General features: G+C 51.3%; 5 protein-coding genes across 5 annotated transcripts; 2 read left to right on the top strand and 3 right to left on the bottom strand.

Annotated features, from left to right (window-relative positions):
• Positions 1 to 2,148: 2,148 nt before the first annotated feature.
• On the bottom strand, positions 2,149 to 7,037 carry LOC149282067 (cerebral cavernous malformations 2 protein-like). Its single transcript, XM_089498719.1, has 9 exons — positions 7,005 to 7,037; positions 6,249 to 6,332; positions 5,851 to 6,034; positions 4,663 to 5,201; positions 3,976 to 4,108; positions 3,800 to 3,863; positions 2,993 to 3,140; positions 2,600 to 2,738; positions 2,149 to 2,405 (listed from the first exon to the last, which is right to left on the bottom strand). The coding sequence occupies exons 1-9, from the start codon at positions 7,035 to 7,037 to the stop codon at positions 2,149 to 2,151; spliced, it is 1,581 nt and encodes a 526-aa protein (XP_089354845.1).
• Positions 7,038 to 9,815: 2,778 nt separating this feature from the next.
• Positions 9,816 to 11,710, bottom strand: LOC149282066 (XK-related protein 7-like). The gene is made up of 3 exons (XM_089498718.1): positions 11,373 to 11,710; positions 10,853 to 11,052; positions 9,816 to 10,765 (listed from the first exon to the last, which is right to left on the bottom strand). The coding sequence occupies exons 1-3, from the start codon at positions 11,708 to 11,710 to the stop codon at positions 9,816 to 9,818; spliced, it is 1,488 nt and encodes a 495-aa protein (XP_089354844.1).
• Positions 11,711 to 12,722: 1,012 nt separating this feature from the next.
• LOC149282065 (p53 and DNA damage-regulated protein 1-like) lies at positions 12,723 to 13,927 on the top strand. The gene is made up of 5 exons (XM_089498716.1): positions 12,723 to 12,812; positions 13,148 to 13,220; positions 13,474 to 13,548; positions 13,631 to 13,711; positions 13,839 to 13,927. The coding sequence occupies exons 1-5, from the start codon at positions 12,723 to 12,725 to the stop codon at positions 13,925 to 13,927; spliced, it is 408 nt and encodes a 135-aa protein (XP_089354842.1).
• Positions 13,928 to 14,421: 494 nt separating this feature from the next.
• Positions 14,422 to 19,533, bottom strand: LOC149282064 (putative tubulin polyglutamylase TTLL9). Its single transcript, XM_089498715.1, has 15 exons — positions 19,491 to 19,533; positions 17,921 to 18,120; positions 17,685 to 17,731; positions 17,449 to 17,541; positions 17,178 to 17,289; positions 16,904 to 17,089; positions 16,747 to 16,815; positions 16,581 to 16,671; positions 16,395 to 16,435; positions 15,982 to 16,069; positions 15,736 to 15,794; positions 15,461 to 15,657; positions 14,777 to 14,890; positions 14,572 to 14,696; positions 14,422 to 14,489 (listed from the first exon to the last, which is right to left on the bottom strand). The coding sequence occupies exons 1-15, from the start codon at positions 19,531 to 19,533 to the stop codon at positions 14,422 to 14,424; spliced, it is 1,533 nt and encodes a 510-aa protein (XP_089354841.1).
• Positions 19,534 to 19,683: 150 nt separating this feature from the next.
• On the top strand, positions 19,684 to 22,467 carry LOC149282063 (interferon regulatory factor 4-like). The gene is made up of 8 exons (XM_089498714.1): positions 19,684 to 19,860; positions 19,982 to 20,171; positions 20,404 to 20,492; positions 20,577 to 20,667; positions 20,902 to 20,994; positions 21,286 to 21,678; positions 22,117 to 22,235; positions 22,396 to 22,467. Exons 1-8 carry the CDS (start codon positions 19,684 to 19,686, stop codon positions 22,465 to 22,467), a joined length of 1,224 nt encoding a protein of 407 aa, XP_089354840.1.
• Positions 22,468 to 22,790: the final 323 nt, after the last annotated feature.

Raw genomic sequence — 22,790 nt, 5'->3', positions numbered from 1 at the left:
CAATCAGAACAGAGCCCCCCTTTTGTCAGGTTTGGGTCCCTGTTGCCCCGCCACTAATTTCTGGTGTAATGACACAAGCAGAGGGTCCTTGTGCTACACACTATATCCTCCCTTCACTGTCCCACAACACATGCCATTCTTACAGTGACGGTTGGCAAGGTGAGACTTTGCCATTTTTTTTTTATTCCATTGTGTAGAAAGTTCCCTCTTTAATCCTGTCAAATGGCAAATTACCCCCCCATGGCACCTCCCCAGGCAGCTTGCCCTGGGGCTCTCCCTACAGCAGTTGGCCTGGCAAACAGCCCATTGCTTCACTAAACTCCAAACCTGACCCTTGCACCCCATCAGAGAGATGTCCCAGTGACACAACGCTTTCTCTTCACATGTGACAGATCTAATGTTGGAACTCTTTGGTGTAAATAAACATGGTTTTATTTATCAAGATTAGGTTCTGTACGCTGTCTAAAGCGCATTCTTTGGTTGCTGGGTGAGGGTAGTTGGCAGGCCCGGACTGGGACAAAAAGTAGGCCCGGGCATTTAAGACTGAGCAGCCCATTTTTATTTATTTATTTTTAAAGCCCACCCTTCATGTACCATCTTTGCATTTCCCCAAATCACTTAAACATTCATGATAGACAAACACTTACTCATTCACACAAATCAATAACACATACTCATTAATGCAGTCTCACAAATCATTCAAGCAATTTATCCACACATGAATTCATTAATTCTCATACGCATTCACACAATTCATCCACACATTCATTCATTCTTGTACCCCCTCTCCCCATCCCCTTCTTATCTGCCCCTTCTAACTATGTACCCCCTTCCCCATTTCTCAATATGTACCCCCTCTCACTATCCCCTCTCACTGCACCCCCTCCCTTACCCTACTTACCTTGTTGCCGGAGTAAGCAGACACTGCGACCGTGTCTGCCACTCTAGGAGGCCGGGCAGCCCCCCACCAGGGCCGGCCTTAGGGGTGCGCGACCGCACAGGGCTTAAATTAAAACATTGGGTTGTTTTTTTTTTACTTAACATGTTTTAATTTAAGCCCTGTGCGGCCGCGCACCCCTTAGGCCGGCCCTGGTGGGGGCTTCCCGGCCTCAGAGAGGCGGACACGGTTGCAGTTGCTGCGGGCTTAAGGGGCAGGTGCCCCTTATGCCCTGCGTTAATGCGGCCGCATATTCCCAGTCAGTCCGGTCCTGGCTGAGCCTATTTTAAGGTAGGTGCCTGGAGCTGCAGCTCAATCAGCCCCTACGTCAATCCGGCCCTGGGCCGCCCGGCCCACCGGGAAAAGCTACTTTGTCCCTGGTTTGATTGATGGCATTGATACCTTTTTTAAACCAGTTTCCTTCAACATACTGGTACCTCCCCTGCGGAGCATAAACAGTAGAGACGCTTCTCCGTGTTCAAGTAACAGTTGTGTCACCGCAGACGGACATCACTCCTATTGCCCCAGGGGCTGGTAGTGGGAAAGGAGTATTTCTACGGCTTCTATCAAATCTCTAAACACAGCAGAAATTTGGTATTTATTTTTTTTAATCTTCTATACTGCCGTTTAGTGATAGGCGGGGGAGTGGTTTTCACTCCCTGCTGGTCTTAAACCTGGCTTAGTGTAGGAAATGGACTATGCGGGACGATTCACAGATACAGCCTGGGGTTACACTCTAGTCTCGTACGGTCTGTAATGAATGACATAATTTGCAGAAGTGTAAAATATTTTGGAATCATTTATTTACAATAAAGCACTGGAACTCGTGCACCAGCTCAGAGTCCTCAGAAATTGCAGGAATTGGGAATCTATGGAATTTCTCGGTTAGTAGTAACGAATAATATGAGAAAGGAGCTGACGTCAACAGGATTTTCTGGAAGCGGCATCCATCCGTGGGACATGATCGGTGCCGGTGGGACTGGTGGTTTGATGAGCCCTGAGTGATGGATGAAACTCCTCAACATTCAAGATCTTTAGGATTCTGTATGCGTTGGAGATAAAATGGAATGTTCTACACAAAAAAAAGTTTCTTTCCAGATACAAGAGCAGCGTATGGAAATACAGAATATAGGTGTTATGAGAGTTCCCGGGGATTGGATGCTCTCCAGTGAAGCATCCTGTAGATGTAACAGGAGTCGTAGGGTCTTTGTTCACAGGTAGTCCTCATCATCTTGAGCAAGAGCCTCGATGTTATGAGTAATGTCCGTCATCATCCGATTGAAGGAGTTTGAGTAGGAGCTGGGGGAGCAGCTGTCGTAGTTGCGCACTGCCGTGGCGGAGGTGTTGCTCATGCTTCTTTTGATCCTCCCAAAGCTGTCGGTCAGAATCCCCCCATCCCGGATTCCAATGCTTTCCAGGAAACTCTCAAAGTACCCAATATCCATGTCTGGTATGAAGGGTCGGAGGCCTGGGGAGGAAACACAAAGGTCAACCACCTCCTGTCGTTCAATCCAGCAGAACTGGTACTGGGACTGATATAGGCTAAAGGTGTCTAGAAGAAGCACAAAACTATTACCCCCGTACGCAAAACACTGTGCATATGAGTCCCTCCCGGTTTCACGTCTCTTTTTTCCCTGTGTCTCCTCGCTCCCTGATTCTTACCCAGTAAAAGGAATTTCCGGCTGTCCCCGTAAAGGTGGAGCAGTTCCTGGCAGTATTCCTGCACGTCTGTTCCCAGGCGGTATTCTCGCAGCAGACACGCGAAGCGGTGGATCTCTACAGGTGACAGCTTATTCCGCAACTGCAGGGAAGGCAACAAAGTTACCGTCGCATCCGCATGACAAGCATGTGGTGTAATGTGTAAAAACTGTTCCCATAGTAACCAAAGAAACCTTCCGATTGGACTGTTCCATTAGTCGCTGTAGTGAAAAGACCACCTTTTATAAACATTCACATTTGTAAGTAGGCCCTCGTGATAGTTTTGAATACATCTCCTATCGAGGCTCAGCTGTTGAGGTGGGAATACCCATGATACCCAGCAGGGGGCAGACTTACGGTTATCATGTACTCCTGCAGCTGCTCCAGGGCCATTCCGCTCTGCTCACTCTCACTGCCGGCGGATGCCAGGCTCTGCCGGGACACGGCAAACGAAGGAGTAGAGTCCCCACTAAAATCCACCTCGAAGGTATCGTGGGAGCCATTACTAAGAAGAAAGACGTGGGAGGAGGATAGAAAGTAAGTGGGTCAAATGGAAAGACCAGTGGAATTCACATGGGCATGGCAAGGGAGACCAGGGTGAGAGGAGGAGAGCAGAGCCAGAGGGTGCAGGGATGGAGAGCATGGCAAAGACCTAATGCAAGCTTAGCTCGTATAATGCAAGTAGCATACTGTTCAGATCTAGTGTGCAATGTAAACGGACTGCTTACATCTAACATGACACAAGCAACAAACGGCTGAAATGTAGCCTGTAATGCTCAGATCAAGCGTATAATGCAAGCAGCGTACTGCTCAGATTAAGTGTATTATGGAGGCAGCAGACTACTTGGCTCTAACATGTAGCACAAGCAACAAACAGATCTAGTGTGTAACGCAAGCAGCAGACGGCTCAGATCTAGTGTGTAATGCAATCAGCAGACTGCTCGGATCTAGAGTGTAACACAATCAGCAGACAGCTCGGATCTAGAGTGTAACACAAGCAGCAGACGGCTCAGATCTAGAGTGTAATGCAATCAGCAGACTGCTCGGATCTAGAGTGTAACACAATCAGCAGACAGCTTGGATCTGGAGTGTAATGCAATCAGCAGACGGCTCGCATCTAGTGTGTAACTAGATGGGGAGCCGTCTGCAGACATGGGGACTTACAAGGAGCTGCAGCAGCTGAAATCTGCATCATACGCAAATGTCCCATCAGTGTGTGAACTGTCGCCTGAAACACAGAGCACAGCATGACAAGCCACCTCCCCCGGTCCTTACTGGACTCCCATTATCCCCAGCCAGTACATAATGAATCAGCCTTTTGCTCCGCAGCCAAGACTCACATCTGCAAATCCACGGCCTTTCAGGAGGGGATGTGTAGTGATACCCGGCCCGGTCCACACATTCGATGCTTTGGTCTCCATAAATGATTTGAAAAACTTGACAGATGAGAGCGCAGGTCTCCTCCGCCGCGTCCTGCGTGGTGAATAAAATTAGACGGTTTCAGGGGTGCGTCGGTGATCAATCTTTATCAGAGAGGGAGTTGAATCTAAAATCATTAACACCGGTTAAGGTTCAGAGGGGTGATTGAAGAGAGTTCCTTTCCACATCAACTTGAGGTATATTCTATAATGGAGCCCTCTGCTTATGCATTGGGTGCCAATCAAAGCAAAAATGTGGGAAATTTTTGGTGAAAGAACTCGTTAAATCCAGCAAGATGTTCTCTGCTAAGAAGATGGTTATTTCTCATTAAAATGGTTCGGATTTTCAGGATTATAGGAACAGCTTTAAGAATTTTGTTTAATAAGTAAATGAAGACTAATTTCGCTCATCAGGAGAGTTTTGGGATACTGCTCCTAGTTTGCTGCCGAGCGAACCGAAGGCAGAGCTATCTAAGATCAATAGCATGACCATGAAAAAATACCCCGCAATTATGAAATTATAAAAACACTAAATGATGGAAATGTAAAAACAAAAAAAAAAGACTTAAGGAACAGAACCGGATGTTCTCAGGTTGGGTCCTCACTCACCCTGTTCTCCACAGCCAGGATGATCAAGTTGCAGTAGGCATCTGGTCTTGGTTCTTTTGGATCCAGAGGATTTTGCCCAACATGTCTCCTCTCCCAGCTACCCCCACCAGGCTGCCTTCTCTCCCAACTGCCCCCAAAAGGTGTCCGTCTCTCCCAGCTGCCTCCACGTGGCTGCCTTTTCTCCCAGCTTCCTCCGCTTGGTTGTCTTCTCTCCCAGCTGCCCCCGCATGGCTGCCTTCTCTCCCAGCTGCCACTGAATGTCATCCTTCTCTCCCAGCTGCCACATGCAGGTCCTCCTCGTCTTTTTTCCCAACTGCCGCTAACTTGTTTCCTCTCCAGACTGCCTCCTCCCTTGGGACGTCCGTCCGGAGAGCCATGCGCGTTTTTCCAGTCTAAGCTGCAGATCGTGTGCCGCCGCTCCATGGCACCTCCTGCAGGTTTTTGGCCGGTCTTGTCTGCTCCTTTTCCTCTATCGGAAGCTCCAGCCGGCGGCTTTCTCTCCAAACTTCCCGCGGCAGGCACCGGGTCTAATCCTAGTCCTAAAGTGACAGAGATAAGGGGTACAATGTAAAAGCTTAGAGAGTACAGGGCGAAGGTCTATGGAGAGGTCACGATCTTCTAAAACAAGTCCTCAAAGCTTTACGTCTATTGGAATACAGTTGGGTTTTAACCACCCTCATTAGCTCCTTCCATCCATCATTTTTCACCGACCTGCCCGTATATTCGTGCACCCACAGGTTGTGCTACTGTTTCAGCAAACTAGCCTCTCCGTGATATATAGGGGTCCCCATGGAGATTTGAGGGACATTCTCACGGAAATGGGCCACATTCTCAAAGTAATGTATTTTTAAAACTTAGAAACAAGAAAACTGCTCCTTAATTTGTTTCATTTGATAAGTAGGTCTTCTAGATGTGGTACCCTTTCAATATTTCATTAAAAGCAGTGCTCTTTGGAAAAATCTGTAAAAAGGGACCCCCCAACAGCAGATCTTGTGAACATCTATCATCATGCGTTCAACGTCAGGACGAGATTATGACAACCTCACCAATGAACCCTAAAGGACCTCCCTTAAAAGTCAGGTTCGGGTCGGCATTTGCACGAGAACCATGTGAAGGGTCAAGAAGGTGAATTTCCTCAACAGGACAGACGGGTCTGCAAGGGACAGACGGACAGTCGGGTGAACTCACCTGTTTTGAGGACCAGCAGGTGTAGAGCGTCATCTCTGACGTAGGATGCGGCGGCGATCTCGTGGGTGGGAATGCGTAGAATCAGCTCCTCGTTGTCTCTCCAGGTCAGAAGGAGGCTGCGAGCCGACATGCTGAGGATGCTGTCCTGCTCCGGCGTGCAGTGTAGCGGCAGCTCTTTCAGTTGCTGTAGAGAAGCAGAAGTTTGCTGGGCATCTTATTAATGGCTGCTGGAGACTTCTATAAAGAGGTATATATTGGCCCTGATCTGAGTAAAGCTCATCATTCCTTTGCGTGGAAGCCGGATCGCAGTATGATGACCACTGGTAGGGGTACTATTCATGGACCTGGGACTGATGGCTGGTGGCCCGGGACTTTACTTTATGAAGCTGGTCTCTTACCCTCGCTGTGTCCAGAAGCTGCAGAACTTCGTCTCGACTGGTTGGGTTGAGAGAGGAGACAACCCACGTCAGATGACCTAAAAACTGCCCAGGGACACAGATTAGGGATTAATGCCCTTCCTCCGAGGCCGATATTTATTGAGGAATGATTTGTATCTGCAATAATTACCTTGACCTCCTTCTCCACGTAGTCATGCAAGAGGATTTGGGGGTCCAGCAAAAAGTCAGGAGGCATGACAGGCACCGAGTGCAGGGGGCGCCGATAGCTGCTGTTCCTGGTGGCGGAACGACGTGCAGATTTTGGGAAAACCAGTCGCTTGATGGGGGAAACCAAGGCCTGCAAATCGGAATAAATGGAGGAGGAGGACAGATTTAGGTTAGCGACCCAGAGGGGAGGTGAAGAGCGGGGACAACGGGCAGACCGCAGTTATAATCCATATTTGTTGAACGTCCTCCGCAGGAGCGGCCTTTGTGGGTTAATCACCGATATCTGAATAATGTTATTAAATTGCCTTAAAGTACTTTATTCTGCTGATTTTGTGTATACGCCAAAACAGAAAAACAGGACTAAACTGGGTAACCTGTATTCAAGCAGGAATATTAATGAATAAAGCACCATTTTAGAGGCTTAAAACTAAGGGACCAGTTCCAAACCCAGAAAATCTGCCCCATTGACCCCCACAATCTCCTTCTTCCCCCAGAGAATCTGCCTGCTAACCCCGAGGGTCCATCCCTTTCTCTGTCCATGCACTGTACCTTCTTCCCTTTCTTTGGCTGATGCTGCTCCATGCTTCCGAGTCTGTCTGACTTTCTTCGCTCTCGTACGGTCCCTTCGACCTGCTTTCTTGCAGAGCCCTGCCTGGTGTCTCCTTGTCCTGAGGTCCCTTCTCACTGGCTCTGTCTTGTCTGTCCCTCGTCTCGTACGCTCTCTCCCCGTCTCTCTCCCTCTCTAGTGTAATCAGTTCTACTCCTATCTGCTTCATTATGCCTCCTCCTCCTATTCCGAGTCCCACATCCTTTGTTATTTCCTTGCAGAGGAAACTCCACCAGGTCGCTGCCGGGATCAGTTCCTGCTGCTGCCGGTGTGATAATGTCACAGAAATCAGAGTCAACGGATGGAGGGGACAGATCAATGGGCGGTGAGAGACACCCCTGGACCGGGCCACGGACCAGTAAACGGGAATGAGATCCTTTACACTGAGTATTGAAATTAACTTTATTATATCATGTAGCACCAAATGAAAAATTTACAAAAAATCAGTGATTACGAAAAAAAACATTCCTAGAATCCTGATTTTGCCCCAAATTAAATATTTTGTACACATAACCAGGGCTACAGTGACAGTTCTGTGTGAAAACAGGGACTCAGGCACTAGAATAAATAAGAAATTTACAATCAGCAGCTTGGAAAATGTATCGTCCAATCAGAAACCTGGAAAGAATAGCCAACAAATCAGGAGCTTAGAAAAAACATCCAATCAAGAGGCTAAAAAGAAGAGGAAGAAGAAAATGACCCAAAATTGAATCTGGAAAATGAATTAATAAATCGCACGTGTTGGCAAAGACCAGACTAACTCTCCAGTACAATAAGACGACTGAGTGGCCACCGACTTCCCCTGTCCCGACTACAATGCCCATGATGCTTAGCAGGTCAACGTGGTGGAGGAGCATCTTGGGAACCATAGTCAATAAAACTGGAGTATCAGAGGTTGTCGGAATCATCAAAAGATCGCCACTTAACTTTCAGAGAGCCACCAACTAGGGACACAAACCACGTACTCAACAGCCCAGGAGACCGGCCCACCACCCGACAAGCCACGGGCCCCGCAGGGATTTCCCACCATAACTGGGGAACTAAAAGATTCCCAACCTGGACATCTTGGGACCAACTTATAAAATTCCCAGAAACCCAGCAGACAGAAGCGCGCGGTCCTCGGAGCAGCACCTCGAGCAAACGCCGCGTCCACCACCAGCTGTCCACGTTTAGACTAAACAACCTCGTGATCTGATAAATCAATAAATAGAAACTGTTATTTCAGTAAAAAAGATGATTTGCCCCAAACGTAAGCCCTTAACCCTTTAATGTAATTAGTGCGATCTACAGAGCTTCCAGAAGATCCATGGATGGAAGGAGACAATGAGGTCCAACCACAACGATGAGATGTCCATGAATGGCTCTTAGAACCAACCTTAGTGAAACCCCCATGAGAGGAAGGATCCCGTGTGGGACCCCCCGGACGTTTCTCTTCGGAAGCCCTTGCCCACCAAATATTGCTTTTCCTTATTGCTGTTGCACCGACACGCACACGGACTCAAGACGTGTAGAGCATCTCCCCACTCCACATCTAACACGGGAGACATTTACCCTCTTGGGGTACTTAACAACGCTTACAAATAGCAGAAAAGAACATGACCCAAGGTGCACACATGTTTCATACGTGTACATTAACAGTTTCCAGGTATTAAACATACAGCTTAGGATAAGTAGTCTGTCGGGTGTTTTTTATGTCCACCAGGAAGCGGATCCAGGCGCTAAACACAAGCCCTTGGCACAGAACAGACTGTTGCCCCGATGGGGCGGGTTGGAGACAGAACTCAGCGCACAGCGCAGCCTAACAAACCCTAAACCTGTCTGATTAGCGTGTCACACAGATTGGACCCCCGGCCCCAGGCGGATGCGAATAAGGTAAAGGGTTTGGGGGCCATCTGGCTCCAAAACCCGTAGGCAGGGAATGCGATTTAATGAAATGGCAGCAAAAGCGGAGATGCGTCGGACATTCATTAAAAACATGAACCGGACCCAGGAGCGGCTGCTGTGTAAATGCAGCCCTGAATTATAACACGCGACTTTTACAGGAGTGTTCTGTGGAGCTGAAGTGTGCGGGTTTATCTGTTAATGTCTGACATGACACGTGATTCCCATGACACAGATCGTTATACCTGTACACTGGGCATGCATGCGCATCAGACTGGGCTGGCACACATGCGCCAAACCGGGCGAGTACTCGTGCACACGCGTGGGACGAGGTTTACGTAATCGTGTTCCCAAAGCATGTTCCTTGTGGATGCACTCAGCACGGACCCCATTATTTATTCTGCCCCCCCCCACAGGTATATTCCGTTTCATTCTGTTTCGGGGGCAGACCTTGAACTATTTTGCTGTAATTTCATGCGTGTTGTATGCAAATGAGAGGATATGCTTCTGGATTTTGGATGGACTTTTGGGGCTATAAAATGGATCTTTTGGTGAAAGTAATTTTTACCCATGGAGGTGAGTGGCGTGCAGTGAAGATACGTCACCTTTACACCCACAAACACTCACGCATGTGCATGTATATTCACGTATGCTCCGTTACCCCAACACACAAGAGTCCACAATGTCTTCTCCTCTGCACCGGGTCTCTAACCCTACAGCACCTCTTCTCCACTCCGTCCCCTGTCCTCTCCTGACACTCTGTGGCTTCTTGCGACCCTCAACCACTACTGCCCCAGTCGCCATCTTTGGGTCCAATCCAACCTTCCAGGCTTTGAAGGTCCGTCTCCTAATTTTGTGGTAGGAGAAGAGGCTCACACTGTGGTCTCATACTCAGTAAGCTCCTGAGGGGCCCCTAGACTTCGATACTGAACACGAGGTGTAGCTGGGGAGGAATATTCCAGCGCCAGAATGGTCTTCCGCAAACGACGGTCGATAAAGTGAGCATCCCAAGCCGGATACTTTTTGCGTGGAAGATCTATACGAATGACGGGCCCCGTCGCCCGGGGAACGCGTGTCACCGGAGTATGTGGAACACTAGAACGTACTTGGAAGACGGGGCCACAACTGTCCCTGTCCCCTGGTACCCATTCCCTCTCTTGCCCTGTAGTCCGGGGTAGGGTACGAGGGAGGCTCTCAGAACCTTCAGTGGGAGGGACCCGGGAGGTTTCGGGTTCCTCTGTGAACACGCAGTTGCTACTGGGTTGGCCAAACATCGGCCCATTGGGGTGCAGAAGACTGTAATAAATAAGCATGAAGAAAACCCCGAAAGCAAAGCTGCAGAGAACCGTGCAGGCGATGAGCAGAGCGGAGAAGTCACTGAACAGCTCACCGTGGTTGGCGTACCACAGACCCGTGAGCACGGCGTTCTCGGTCAGCACGATGACGTAATATATGGTCATGCGGCAGCGGGTCCGACCCTCTCGCACGTTGAACCAGCAGAAGATGTAGATGATTCCCAACACCATGTTGTAGATGATCTCCTCCCAGCGAGACATGCAGAAATCGGTCTCGCCCTGGATGATCCAGAACGTCATGAGACACCAGTGGGTGACGATGAAGATCCCAAAATACAGGTGGAAGGCGGACGCGAAGAGCGAGAACGCTAATGCCCGGGCAGCGATAGTGAAGAGGTGCCACAGCACCTGTACCACGGCTCCCTTGTAGGACATCGGCATCTTATCATCGCGGGAGTCTCGTAACACCTTGTGATAGGAGGCGATCATCCAGGCCAGCGAGAGGAGCGATGCCGAGGCAGAAAGACCTGAATGGGAAAGAGATACCGCGGTGATTAAAAAGAGAAATGTTATAAATGTTGAGTTTGAGGCCACACTTGGCAGCCATGGCTCACCTTGCAGCGGCTCCACGTGGCCCTGTTGGACCATGATGCAGAGCTGGAGGACGAGCTGGGGGGCGCTCTTGAGGAAAGTCTCCAGGAGGCGCAGCATGCTGATATCAGCGCTCTCAAACATCATTCGCCAGTAAAAATGGCGGCTCTGCTGCTCACTCTGCCAACGGCTCTGCAGACCCAGGAAGAGAGCTCGGAGATACCTGCCGGGGGAGCAGAACAATGTGACGCAGCAGAAACATCCGGAAACCAACCGCTTCATTAGCTATGTGAACCTTGAGTCCTCACATGGACTCTCAACTCTTTGCACCAGTGACTGCTGGTGCCCCCCATCCCAGTGAGTGCTGGTATCCCCCATCCTTGGCCCAGTGACTGCTCATACTCCCCCACCGGCCTAGTGAGTGCTGGTGCCCCCACGCCGGCCCAGTGACTGCTGGTCTCCCCAAACGACCCCGCCCCCGTGTAGCACCTCCCTGGAGTGACCCCTCCCCAGTGTAGCCCCTCCCACGGCGCGGCCCCTCACCTCCAGACCTGGCCGAGCTGCAGCATGTGGGCGGTGCCCTGCAGGATCCAGGTTCCCAGGCGGCAGCGGCGGGTGCTGGAGGGGTCCGGGGCTCCGCGGTCGCTGAGGGCCCAGCTGAGGCTCAGGCTCTGGGTGAGCAGGGAAGGCAGTAGGGCCAGGAGCACGGTGGGCCAGAAACAGCTGAGCCGCCGCCGCTGCAGGTAATCGGCCGCCAGCCACAGGTCCGACGCCCCGTCCGAGAAGAAGACGAGCAGCGCGGCCAGCAGCCACAGGCCGTCCCGCAGCGAGTAGCGGGGGCCCCGGGGAGCCACAAGGGCGCCGGCCGACTCCGCGGCCATGATGGGAGGAGCCGACTTCCGGGGCCACGCCCGCTCCCGTGAACCCCTCCAACCGGGTGAGCGTGACGTCAGAGGGTACGTGGATGACCTCACACTGTAATGCCTTCCAGGGATCGACCTCAGTTACCCCCTTAATGAGGGAGGGCAGCCCCAGCACATCTGCCCCATCAGCCCCGTCTAATACCCCCGGGATTTGACCCCGTGTCAGGGACGCTATCAGGGTGACTTGGCAGGGGTATTAGAAGCGCCGGCGCAATAATCGCGGGCTGTAATTGTCTGGGTTGCGCACGCGTTGGGGCAGCTGTCCGCGGTGCTGAATCTCCTGCCCGATCTCTGGCTGCTGGTGAATGATGGGGGATGGGTACCCCCCAGGCCCTGCATTAACCGGGCAGCCCGATTTACACCGAGCTTCCTGGCCCCAACCGCAGCCTAACAACAGATTGCGAGCTCTTCGGGGCAGGCGGGGGCGGCACACTGATTGCGAGCTCTTCTGTTAAGCAGGTTCCGGGGCATTAGAGGCCGGAGGGCTCCGTCCGCGTTCAGCAGAAAACATTCAGGACTCTTTCGGTTCCGGAAAGTAACAGATCGGGAGAGACCTGAGGGGATCCGGTGATCGGTCACCCCGCGGCTTTACAATAAGGGGCAGGATAGAGTTCAGTGTTTTGAGATACGGATCTCCCGGCTGTTACTTTTATTTACCCTGACGGCAGACCGTAAATTGGGACACTCCGACCCGGGGGTGTCATGATTTATTGCCCCCATAGATTTATTGTTGCCCATAACTCACTCTGCGCCCTGACTCATTACGGGGCACACGAGGCTATTGGCAGATAGTTGGGCTGCAAACAGTTAAATCCAGTCTGGGCTCCGTTAACTGTATTTGCATACAAAGGATTATAGGACCCCGAAGGCTTTTTGTCCGGGGTTTCTACAACAACCAGCACGCTACCGGATGTGACGTATAATATCCGTGCCAGTACCGGAAGCAGCTGCCTGGTAGGATTTGTCTGTCATGGAGAAGTTCAGCGTCCCCGAGAACGTCCTGGCTTTCCTGCAGGAGGTGGAGGGGAGAGCGGAGGACGTGCTGGGGGACAGGCGGCAGGTGAGAGAGGAGGGTATATGTAGAAGGAGTGTTAGTAGATGTATGGCATGACACATAAATAGTAGTTGCAACGTGGAGGGGTATCCAAGAGGAAGAGACATGTGGGTGATGGTGGCATAGGAGGGGGCAGACTCGCTGTCGTTATTTTCACCGGTGATGTCATAGTTTGAGGCTGTCAGACAGGGCAGGAAGTGGCCGAAACGTGGGCTAAACAGAAAACACTAAGATGGCCGGTAAAGCAGCAGAAGTGCAATTACAGTACGGGAGACAAATAACGGGAGTGTTGAGATGTTTACCGTCCACATGATGAGCCGAAACGTGACCGATTCTTACAGATCGTGGATCTGGACGTTAAACGGAATCAGAACAGAGAAGCTCTGAGAGCGCTGTCCAGAGACCCGGCCCCCGGTGAGACCCCCGCGTTAAATGTGCCTTATAACACAGCAGGACCCGCTTACATGCAAGGGGGGGGTCATGTTCAAGGTTCCCCACTCATCATGTCAGGCGAGGGGGGGGGGTGTCATGTTCAAGGTTCCCCACTCATGGGACACTCATGAGTCTGCAAGTGAGAAGTGTGTTGTGATACGGGATGCCACAGAATCGTCCCTCTGCTCAGATCCAGCTGTCTCGCTCACAATAACGTCCGTCTCTTCTGTTCTAGGAGCGGTGACCGTCTGCTTCGGGAATATGTTCATAAAGCTCCCTAAAACTAAAACCAAGGAAATGCTGGAGCGAGGTGAGCGCAGGGTTAATGGGGTCCTGGAGAGGCTGGTGGCCTTTTATGCGATTGATGGACATTTTTTCTTTTTCTTCTACAGACCAGAAGCAGCTGGACGAGGAGATCGGAAAACTCCGCAGCGGCCTGAAAGCCAAAGTGAACCAATTATACGAGGCGCAAGGTAAGCTTTCAGGGATGTCACGTGGGGTGCCGTGCCACCCGGACACCGTTTGGGGTTCTGTGGCCCCCCGGTATTGACACTGCCGCCGGCCCGTGGTTCCTGAGTTTATACATCTTTGTTCCTGCAGGTAAACCGGAATTAAAAGGCTTCGATCTGACGCCCCTGAGCCCGCAAGAAATCAATGCAGTTAAGAAAGTGCTGGGAGAGTCTCGTTGAGCGGCCGGCAAATTCTTTCTCTGGGAGCCGCATGCCATTCGTTGGATGGAAGATCTCCTCCCCCGCTGGGCAGTGAGATGGAGATTAATGTTCAGTGCAAATAGGATTTAACGAACCGCTGCGTATCGCTGAGGTCCATGCGTGGCTGCAGGTTCTGGTGCAGAACGTTTTATGTCCCTTTTTAACTGGTTTACATAGACCCTCCTCTCTCTCGCACACTCACTCGCTCGCTCACTCTCACAGTAATGAAGAGTCCAGCAAGTCAGAGGAAAAATATTTTTTTTTATTAGTTTTTGCTAAAAATAGATGAATATAAAATAAACAATAAAAATACATCCATCGGAAACGGACGTATTTCTTTCCCTGCCGCGTGTCGCACGTCCTCCAGGGCCTGGCCCGCTGCCCCGTGTTCTGGGGGTGAGAGGGTTAAGCTGCCAGTCCCAGTGATCGCAGTATATAGAAGCTGAATTCCAAGTTATTGGAGTAGGGAAAGCTCACGGTTTCTTGGCCGGGCCGGACTTCAGGAGCTGCCGGAGCTGCTTCTGTCGGTCGTTGACACAGCCTGGAAGATAAAGAGTGGCAGTCGTGACGTCTCCGTGCGCCGTCTGTCCCGGTAATATCTACGGGGAATGTCGTCCTCTCACCTAAATGAGTATTTGCTACAAAGAATCCGCTGCCGCGCGTGTCGTGCTGTCCGTCGGGCCGGGACACCGGGCCATCGTTCCACATTAGGTCAAAGCCCCCAACTCGTTTCTCCTTCCCTGATAGTCTAAAGGTTGAGAGCCGTAAGAGAGCGTCGCGTGGAGAGAAAGATGGGCCACCGGGTAACAAAACACACACGGCCCTCACCTGCCTTCCATGTCTACCACGTGCAGCGTGTCCTCCAGTAGACGGTACTTTAGCTCGTAGTCCTCCTGGCTACTGGCCGTCAGAGATGGTGAGGCGTTCACTTCCAGCAGCCACCTGTGTGCAGAGTTGAGAAGGTCTGTATAAGCCACGAGAAAAGGAGAGAAAGAAAGCCAACGGTGGCCACCAATTCCAGAGAGCAGTTCCCCGATGCTCGGAAGAATGCACAGTAGCGGGGTGTTGGATCGTATAAAAACAATCATTTAAACATTCAACAGCATTTTTTGGTGTTGGTACATAAATTCAATGTCATATTTCAACGAAATCTTTTTTATGTTTGTTTTTTTAACAATATTGTGCATTAAAATGATTGGTTTTATACAACATCTGTGCATCAGTGAGCGCTCGTCCCGACACCCCCCGACTGGCAGCAACAGACTCACCAATGCAAGTTCAATGTCAGCAGGCACTGAGGGGTCGTACACATTGGCTCTGCGTGGGGGGAGGCGGTGAGGCGTCCTGCATGTTGGCTCTGCACGGGGGGAGGCGGTGAGGGGTCGTACACGTTGGCTCTGCGCAGGGGGAGGCAGTGAGGGGTTGTACGCGTTGGCTCTGTACGGGGGGGTGAGGGGTCTTACACGTTGGCTCTGCGCAGGGGGAGGCAGTGAGGTGTCTACTCTTCCTTACGGTTTCAGGTCCTCGTCCAGCAGGATGTCGTAGCCGTAGAGCTCGAAGCAGTGCTTGTCATTGATGATGACTTTCTGGACGCTCTGCAGGCTCTTGATGAATATGTTATCCATGTTTTGGAAGAGGGCGGTCACCGCCTCGGGCCCGTGCCGAGCCGCCAGAAATTGCCGCAGCTGCTGTATCATCCACTTGCAACCCTGTAAAGTGTGGAGATGGTTTGTTAATCCAGAATAAGACTGTATCTGCCACCCTACTGCGGCAGCAGGTCGTCTCACCTTCTCAGGGTCATAATCAGGGGCCGTTTTCTGGACAGCCACGTTGGTTAAGTGGATATCTAAATCCATGTGCTGAGAAAAACAAATTCTGGTAGAACTTCTAAACCAATTCAGAAACTGAAGCTCTACTGTAGAGTGTGCGCCGGCCGCGCTGCTTCATCTACCCCCCCCCCCCGAGACACAACACGCTGCAGCTTCTGCCAGCGGTATCCACAGAGCCCGGCACCTCAGTCACAGGAAGGATACACTGATCGTCGATGCTGCTGAGGGTGAAGCGTGTGTTTGAGAATCGTGCAAATCCATCCCTGTAGAGCCAGGCACGCAGCGGGACGTACTGCGGGAGAGCAGCGTGCATGTCACTAAAGAGACAGCAAAGACAGACGCGCGTGGGGCGAGACGCTCCGGGGAAGAGAGGAGACGGGTGCGGGGCAGGATGCTCTGGGGGGAAGAGAGAGACAAGACGCGCGGGGCAGGACACTCCGGGGGAAGAGAGAGACGCACGCGGGCGAGACGTTCTGGGGAAGAGAGGAGACGGGCGGGGTGCTCCGGGGACGAGAGGAGACGCGCACAGGGCAAGACGCTCCGGGGAAGAGACATGCAGGGCGGGCAGGAAGGGTCACATACATGCACACTGCATGACACGCTGGGACGAGTCTTACCGACGTGACGAGGACATAAACTCGCAGGTCGAACTTCCTCCCTGTAAAATAGAGAGCCCGTCTGTGTATACGGCACTGCGCACCCTGTCACGCCTTAAGACATCGGTTCTAGGAAGGCGTAAAGTAACCATGGAAACAAACAGGCTCTCTTGGGACGCTGTAATAACGGGGGCTGCATGGTCTCACCTCCAATCAGATACGGGTTTTCTATATAACGCTGAGCCACGTAATTCTCCACTGGGATCTCGTCTTTCGTCTCGTCGCTCCGAGCCGCGTCCTGAGAAGCAGATTGGGGGTTAGAAGCTGCAATATACCCCCCGGGGGCAAAATTCTTTACCCAAAGGATATTCACCTTCTTCCAGTCCATGATGTCCTTCAGCTTCCGGAACAGGAATATCCCACGTCCCTGCGACCTGGCCACCTATGGGGAGGGGGTAGGGGGTATTAACACAAGAATTGGTCCTGCCGGTGCGTTCCCAAACCCCGGGACCCCCGCAGCCCGTCCTCACAGGCTTCATAATCCACGTAATCCCCGCATTTCTGCGAAACTCCTCCACAAAGAGATGATATTCCAAGGGCAGATCAAATGTTTTGGGGAAAAAGTCACATTTGGCGGCCTCCGGTCTCCCCGATTCCCGCTCCAGCTGCTTCCGGAACCGCTTCAGGTTCTTCACCATGTAATTCTTACGGGTCAGCTGTAAATAACGGCCATTTTATTATTTTATGGGGTCTGTGCAGAGAAATGTCACAGAGCACATGGCGGTGCACATGGCGGCGCGTTACCTCGTAGTGGTTGCGGTAATGACAGATGCGCACGTGTTCATCCATGTAAATGTGGTCAAAGTTCTCTCGCAGCCACGTCACGTCGCACCAGTAGAAATCCCACTCGCCATCTCTGCGGAAGAGCAACGGAAACCATCGTCAGGAATCGCAGGCGCTACCGGCCCCCCGGCGGCTGCGGGATACGTTACCCACGATGCTCGGGGAGCCGACGATTAAAGCGGCGGGAGGCGCAGCAGGAGGCGCAGTGGTCTGCGCGGGTGCATTTTCTTACTCCTTGGCTTCCACCCAGCCTGGCCTCTGCTGCAGCACGTCGGCGATGGTGTTGAGGAGCGCACACTTATAGCGGATGCCGTCCCGGGGCTCCCTGGGACAAAAACACACAGAATAACCATATAAATACGCGGGGAGCGGATCCCTCCTGCAAGGAGAACCGCAAACATGCAGGGGGATAAACTGCCCCCGAGATAAAGGTTCCGGGGGGGGGCAGGACGGGAGGTCAGCACATACCGGTCCCTCGGCTTCTGGTGCCCATACGGAGCTCTGTGACCAGCGGCCTAAAGGAGACGGAGAGAAGTCAGTATTACTATCACACAAAAAGGTGCAGTTACCATAACAACCAATGGAAAATTCCACAGATGCTCTACATACAGAAGCCACTCTGCCCTGTCTGCGTGCTGTGTACATATTATTATTATATATATATATATATATATATATGTGTAGGGGGGGGGGGGTGTACATACCTTGCCCCTGGACATGCTGCTCGCACCGGTGTCGGCTGATAACGGGCTGCCAGCTCCCCACCGAACGAGGGCTGCTCGGTTTCTTTGGTAACGGACGCTCCGCGCTTTCTGTTGAGTGGTGGCGTCCGGGCAGCATCGCGACTTCCGCCCTAAAGTGTCGCCGAATCGCAAACGGCAGCCATGTTGTTGGCGGGCACTTCCTATTGTATTAAAATTATACAGAGTTATGATAATGCAAGACACATGTGTGATGTGTGTATAATATATGTGTGTCTGTGTGTGATGTGTGTATCTGCATGTGTGTGATGTGTGTGTATCTGTGTGTATAATACGTATTTGTGTGTGTGATGTGTGTATCTGCATGTGTGTGATGTGTGTGTATCTGTGTGTATAATACGTATTTGTGTGTGTGATGTGTGTGTGTATAAATACGTATTTGTGTGTGTGTATGATGTGTGTATATCTGTGTGTATAATATGTGTGTGATGTGTGTATAATATGTGTGTGATGTGTGTATAATATGTGTATATGTGTGTATAATATGCGTGTGTCTCTCACCCTATAGAAAGATCCTGATTTATTGATTTCTGCATTAATTATCAGAATACCATAACTTGCCACTAGTGGGAGCAAATGAGCAGCTCAGTCATTCAGCCAAGTGTCCCTGTTTAGTTTATCAAGCCCCTCTCCCAAATCCCTGATGCTCTTCTCTCCTCCCCGATGCTCCTCTCTCCTCCTCTAATGCACCCCTCTTTCCTCCCCTGATGCCCCTCTCTCTCCTCCCCTGATGCCCCTCTTTTCTAGGAGGTCAGAATGTTTGCTGGGTATGAGGGTATCGCAGGGTTCTACAGCCCTAAAAGCCCCAATAATTTGTATAGAAACAGCAGGAAACGGCTTTATAAATTTATAAATTAAACAGGGTAAATAAACCCCATTATTCTTCTTCTAAATACCCAACGATAGGGCACAAAGTATTAATAATAAGACTGGTTTGTATGTCCCAGGTGGCCCTTGGGGTGACGCTCGGGGTGTTGCTTGGGACGCGGGGTAAGAAGGACTATTGGAGGTATTTGGAGATAAATGCATCGGGCGCTCCGATCTGCCCAGATTTCTTCCTCGTTACATGCGAGGAAAGTGAAAGCAGTAGAACCATCACTTTCACTTTCAGTTCTAAAGCAGTTACCTGGTAGGCGACACCAGAGAAAGTCCCCAGAAAATTAAGGAGGAGAGCGGACACCAGGTGGAGGTAACGCAGGAGAAGGGGCAGGAGGTGGGGCAGCAGGGGTCTGGAGGCAGCGGGGGTCTGGAGGCAGCGAGGGTCTGGAGGCAGCGAGGGTCAGGAGGCAGCGAGAGTCTGAGGTTTGCCGGGCAGGGAGGAGGATGCGATTTGGGCTCCAGGAAAGTAATGAGGGTTAAAAGCTTTGGGGCAGAATGGGCAGCGAGGAGCCAAGTGCTGGGATGAGGAGGAAGAGGGTTGGGGTTAATAAAGGAAAGGGGAGTTCATGGAAGATGCAGTGAGTCTGAGGGGGGCAGTTTGGGGAGAGGAGAGTGTGGTATAAGGGGCACACACCATCTAGTAGGGGGCGAGGTGGGAGTTGGCCGTGGTCCGCCATTGTTTGGCTACAATGTCCAAGGCAGGTAGCGCTCTGGAAGCAGGGTCTCTTGGGGAGGTTCCTGTTGACGTCCTTGAAGTTGGGGTCCCTGGGGGATATCTCTCTGGTCCCCTTTAATTTGTTGCCCCACTCAGGTGTAGGTTGCTGGAGATGTCTACCCCAGGGGCTCAGCCGCTGAGGCTGAAGGAATGGCTGATGCTGCAGATTGACAGCGGGAAATATCCCGGACTCCGCTGGGAAAACCAGGAGAAAACCCTGTTCCGCATTCCCTGGAAACACGCGGCCAAACATGACTACAGCGCCCAGCAAGACGCGGCTCTCTTCAAGGTAACCCAAAACACTGCCTCGCTGACCCCATCGCCCGCGGTTACCGTTATTGGTTGGGCATTGTATGCCGGTGAGGGGGGCAGGTAGTAACAGTTACCCCAGAACTCTCTCACTTGGACAGGCCTGGGCTGTGTATAAGGGCAAGTTTCGCGAAGAATCAGGATCGGCCGATCCCTCCGTCTGGAAGACCCGGATCCGATGCGCCCTCAATAAGAGTCCAGACTTCCAGGAGGTTCACGACAACAGCCAGATGGATGTGGCCGAACCTTACAAGGTGTATAGGATTGTATCAGAGCCCCGGGCCAGTCCTGGTAAGTACGGGTACTCACCTGACTATGTGTGATAAAACACTGGGGCCTCTAGGACAAGCTTTACACCCCTAGGACTCAGTGGGACACGGCCCTGGATGCTATAGGAGCTTGTAGAATGACAGTGTTTCATGGTGAGCCTTGAACCTCTAGGACTGGTCATGCCGCATACCTCAATGATAGCGCAGGATTCCGAGTCTCTCCTCTGGGCTCATAATAATGTTTTTTGTTACAGAAAATGGATCGATTGAATCCAGAAGTTCTCCAAACACAGAACCGCCAACCATCCTGAAGGAGCAGCAGGCGGCTCGGGTTTCCAGCCGGGTGCGTCTGATTTCACCTCTCGTTGGGTTTTTCCCTTTTTTTTTTTATCTAAAACCCACTCTTTTTAATTTTTTACAATCTCAGGCTGGGGATCTGAACAAAGCAAGTCACCAGGAAGCAAACATTTCCCCCAAAATCATGGAGAACGAAGCCCAACACAAAGCGGCAGGAAGGGGTAACATATCCCGGATGATGTCATTTATTACTATTATGTCCCTGAAAAGCCTACAGAGACACTAGAACCCTGAACCCACCAGCTGTCTTCATGTAGTTACATTAATGGTATTTACCCCCAAGTCACAGCATCCCCCTCATTATCACCCCAATGACCTGAAGCAGTTACCGATCGCCCCAACAGTCCTGCAGTTTCCAAAATGTCTCAGACACTCATTATCTGTCTCCTGCTCAGATTGTCTCACGACTATCCCTTTCTTCTGGGAGACTGACCCCATGGATCAGAAAGCGATAGATATCTCGGACGTCTACTCGCCATCAGCATCAGGTGAGCTCATCCTAATCGGTCGTATGATTCCAAACTCACGGTAAACCCGGCAGGCTCAGGCGAGGTCTTAGTATAGAGTCAGGGAACCCCAACATCTGTAAGTCTCAACCCCTGCAGCTCTCCGAGGACCCGATGAACTGCAAGGAGGTCCTGGTAACTTCAGGAAGATTCAGACACATTCTGCTGGGTTTTCTCTATGAGCCCAGAAATTGACGCAGTACCATGAACATTTACATGTATGTTGGGGTCATGTATGTATCTGTCCATTCATTCATTTCTGTTCTGCTGCAGATTTCTGGCTACACGTGCGCTTATATTATCGGGACAGGTTGGTGACAGAGGTCACGACACAAACGGCTGAAGGATGTCGGATTGTGCCCTGGTCACTTACCCCACATCTTTTCGGTCCTTGCCCTGCGCTGCCACTAGAGGAGATTTCACTGCCCTCCCCGCATAGGCTGTCTGGGATCTTATCCCCAGGAGTGGACCACGCTCTGCACAAGCTCCTGGAACACCTGGATAAGGGAGTCCTGCTATGGGTTGCACCTGAAGGGGTATTTGTCAAGCGGCAATGCCAGGTGCGTGTGTACTGGAGCGGCCCCCTGGCCCTGCATACTGATCAACCAAACAAGCTGGAGCGAGAGAGGACGTGCAAGGTGCTGGACACTGAGCTTTTCATGCACGGTGAGCTGTATGGCAAATAACAGGGATGAACTCCAAAACGAACAGGATGGGCAGGTGGAGCGGGAGATAGGGAAAGACCCGGTGATGGAGAATTAGAGAGCGACAGGGAGACAGAGAGATATGGAGGTATCGCAAATTCAGACGGTCTGAAGAGCTGATCAGGTGCAGAGGGACTGGTGAAGATCAGAGAAACCCTGCCCAATGAGCCTTCAGGTATGATAGAGAGGTGTCAGGGATGGGCAGAGGGGCCGGGGAATAATGGCTCAGCTATTTCAGCTGATTATGTGCAATCATTGGATTATCATTGGGATGGATTCATAATAGAGGGAGCTGGTTCAGTGAGGGCAGTCATGGGGGTAGCAAGTGGAGGGTTCCTAGGGGTTGGTGTGGAGAGAGAGGGATGATTAGAGTCTCAGTCTACCTTCTCTTTTGATTCAGAGATGGACACGTACGTGACACACAATGGTCCGGAGCCCCAGTATGAGTTCAAACTGTGTTTTGGGGAAGAATATCCAGACGCATCCAAAGTGAACACCAGGAAACTAGTGACAGCGCATGTGAGTGGGAACACCACGGACACTTTCCCTGTGTGCCTGCTCCTCCAGGAGCACCCAACGTGTCCCTCCTTATTTCTCACCTTTATCTTCCATGTCCATATCAGGTACTCCGGCTGGTTTTTCACATTGTTCAGACATGTCTCTTCCTCTATTCCTTAAGGTGGAGCCGGTGTTCGCTCGGGAACTATTTCTGAACGCTCAAAAGAAGAGAAAGAAACCAGAGAGCTCCTAACTCACCCTCCTTCCCATCTGTCCGTCTGAGAAGCTCTCTGACCAGTAGAGTAACCCGCATGTATGTGAATATTTATGTCAATATAAATGGATATTATTACGCCACCAGCTGTCTCTGTATCTAATGGATAAGATACACTTTTGCTGTTTTGGAGTATTTTGTTGGTAATTTTACACAATTTCCAGTAAATCCTTTAAATGTCAGAGGGGTCCCTGGATCTGTGACGGTGGCCTGACTCAAGGACCTGTCAGGAGAACCTTCTCCACCAGGTTACCGAACCTCCCCCACATTATGTATAGAAACACACGTAATTTGGTGCAAAT

This window comes from Sceloporus occidentalis, unplaced genomic scaffold, assembly GCF_023333645.1.
Source record: "Sceloporus occidentalis isolate IW3139 unplaced genomic scaffold, rSceOcc1.0.p SCAF_124, whole genome shotgun sequence".
Lineage (NCBI taxonomy): Eukaryota > Metazoa > Chordata > Lepidosauria > Squamata > Phrynosomatidae > Sceloporus > Sceloporus occidentalis.
This window is presented reverse-complemented; position numbering and strand designations above follow the sequence as displayed.

What these genes read in the sequence shown, in the direction of transcription:
- LOC149282067 (XM_089498719.1), bottom strand. Translation starts at nt 7,037, where the DNA reads ATGGAGCAGCATCAGCCAAAGAAAGGGAAGAAG. An exon ending in AGCTTCTGGACACAGCGAGG is followed by an intron (nt 6,035 to 6,248) that starts GTAAGAGACCAG and finishes GCTTCTCTACAG; the next exon opens with CAACTGAAAGAGCTGCCGCT. An exon ending in TCCTGGCTGTGGAGAACAGG is followed by an intron (nt 4,109 to 4,662) that starts GTGAGTGAGGAC and finishes TTCACCACGCAG; the next exon opens with GACGCGGCGGAGGAGACCTG.
- LOC149282064 (XM_089498715.1), bottom strand. Translation starts at nt 19,533, where the DNA reads ATGGCGGACCACGGCCAACTCCCACCTCGCCCCCTACTAGATG. An exon ending in ACATCATGGACTGGAAGAAG is followed by an intron (nt 16,672 to 16,746) that starts GTGAATATCCTT and finishes TCTGCTTCTCAG; the next exon opens with GACGCGGCTCGGAGCGACGA. An exon ending in CTGATTATGACCCTGAGAAG is followed by an intron (nt 15,658 to 15,735) that starts GTGAGACGACCT and finishes CACACTTTACAG; the next exon opens with GGTTGCAAGTGGATGATACA.
- LOC149282066 (XM_089498718.1), bottom strand. Translation starts at nt 11,710, where the DNA reads ATGGCCGCGGAGTCGGCCGGCGCCCTTGTGGCTCCCCGGGGCCCCCGC. An exon ending in CAGCTCGGCCAGGTCTGGAG is followed by an intron (nt 11,053 to 11,372) that starts GTGAGGGGCCGC and finishes CTCCCCCGGCAG; the next exon opens with GTATCTCCGAGCTCTCTTCC. An exon ending in CCACGTGGAGCCGCTGCAAG is followed by an intron (nt 10,766 to 10,852) that starts GTGAGCCATGGC and finishes TTTCCCATTCAG; the next exon opens with GTCTTTCTGCCTCGGCATCG.
- LOC149282063 (XM_089498714.1), top strand. Translation starts at nt 19,684, where the DNA reads ATGTCTACCCCAGGGGCTCAGCCGCTGAGGCTGAAGGAATGGCTGATG. An exon ending in CGGCTCGGGTTTCCAGCCGG is followed by an intron (nt 20,493 to 20,576) that starts GTGCGTCTGATT and finishes TTACAATCTCAG; the next exon opens with GCTGGGGATCTGAACAAAGC. An exon ending in ACACAAAGCGGCAGGAAGGG is followed by an intron (nt 20,668 to 20,901) that starts GTAACATATCCC and finishes TCTCCTGCTCAG; the next exon opens with ATTGTCTCACGACTATCCCT.
- LOC149282065 (XM_089498716.1), top strand. Translation starts at nt 12,723, where the DNA reads ATGGAGAAGTTCAGCGTCCCCGAGAACGTCCTGGCTTTCCTGCAGGAG. An exon ending in TGCTGGGGGACAGGCGGCAG is followed by an intron (nt 12,813 to 13,147) that starts GTGAGAGAGGAG and finishes CGATTCTTACAG; the next exon opens with ATCGTGGATCTGGACGTTAA. An exon ending in CAAGGAAATGCTGGAGCGAG is followed by an intron (nt 13,549 to 13,630) that starts GTGAGCGCAGGG and finishes TTTCTTCTACAG; the next exon opens with ACCAGAAGCAGCTGGACGAG.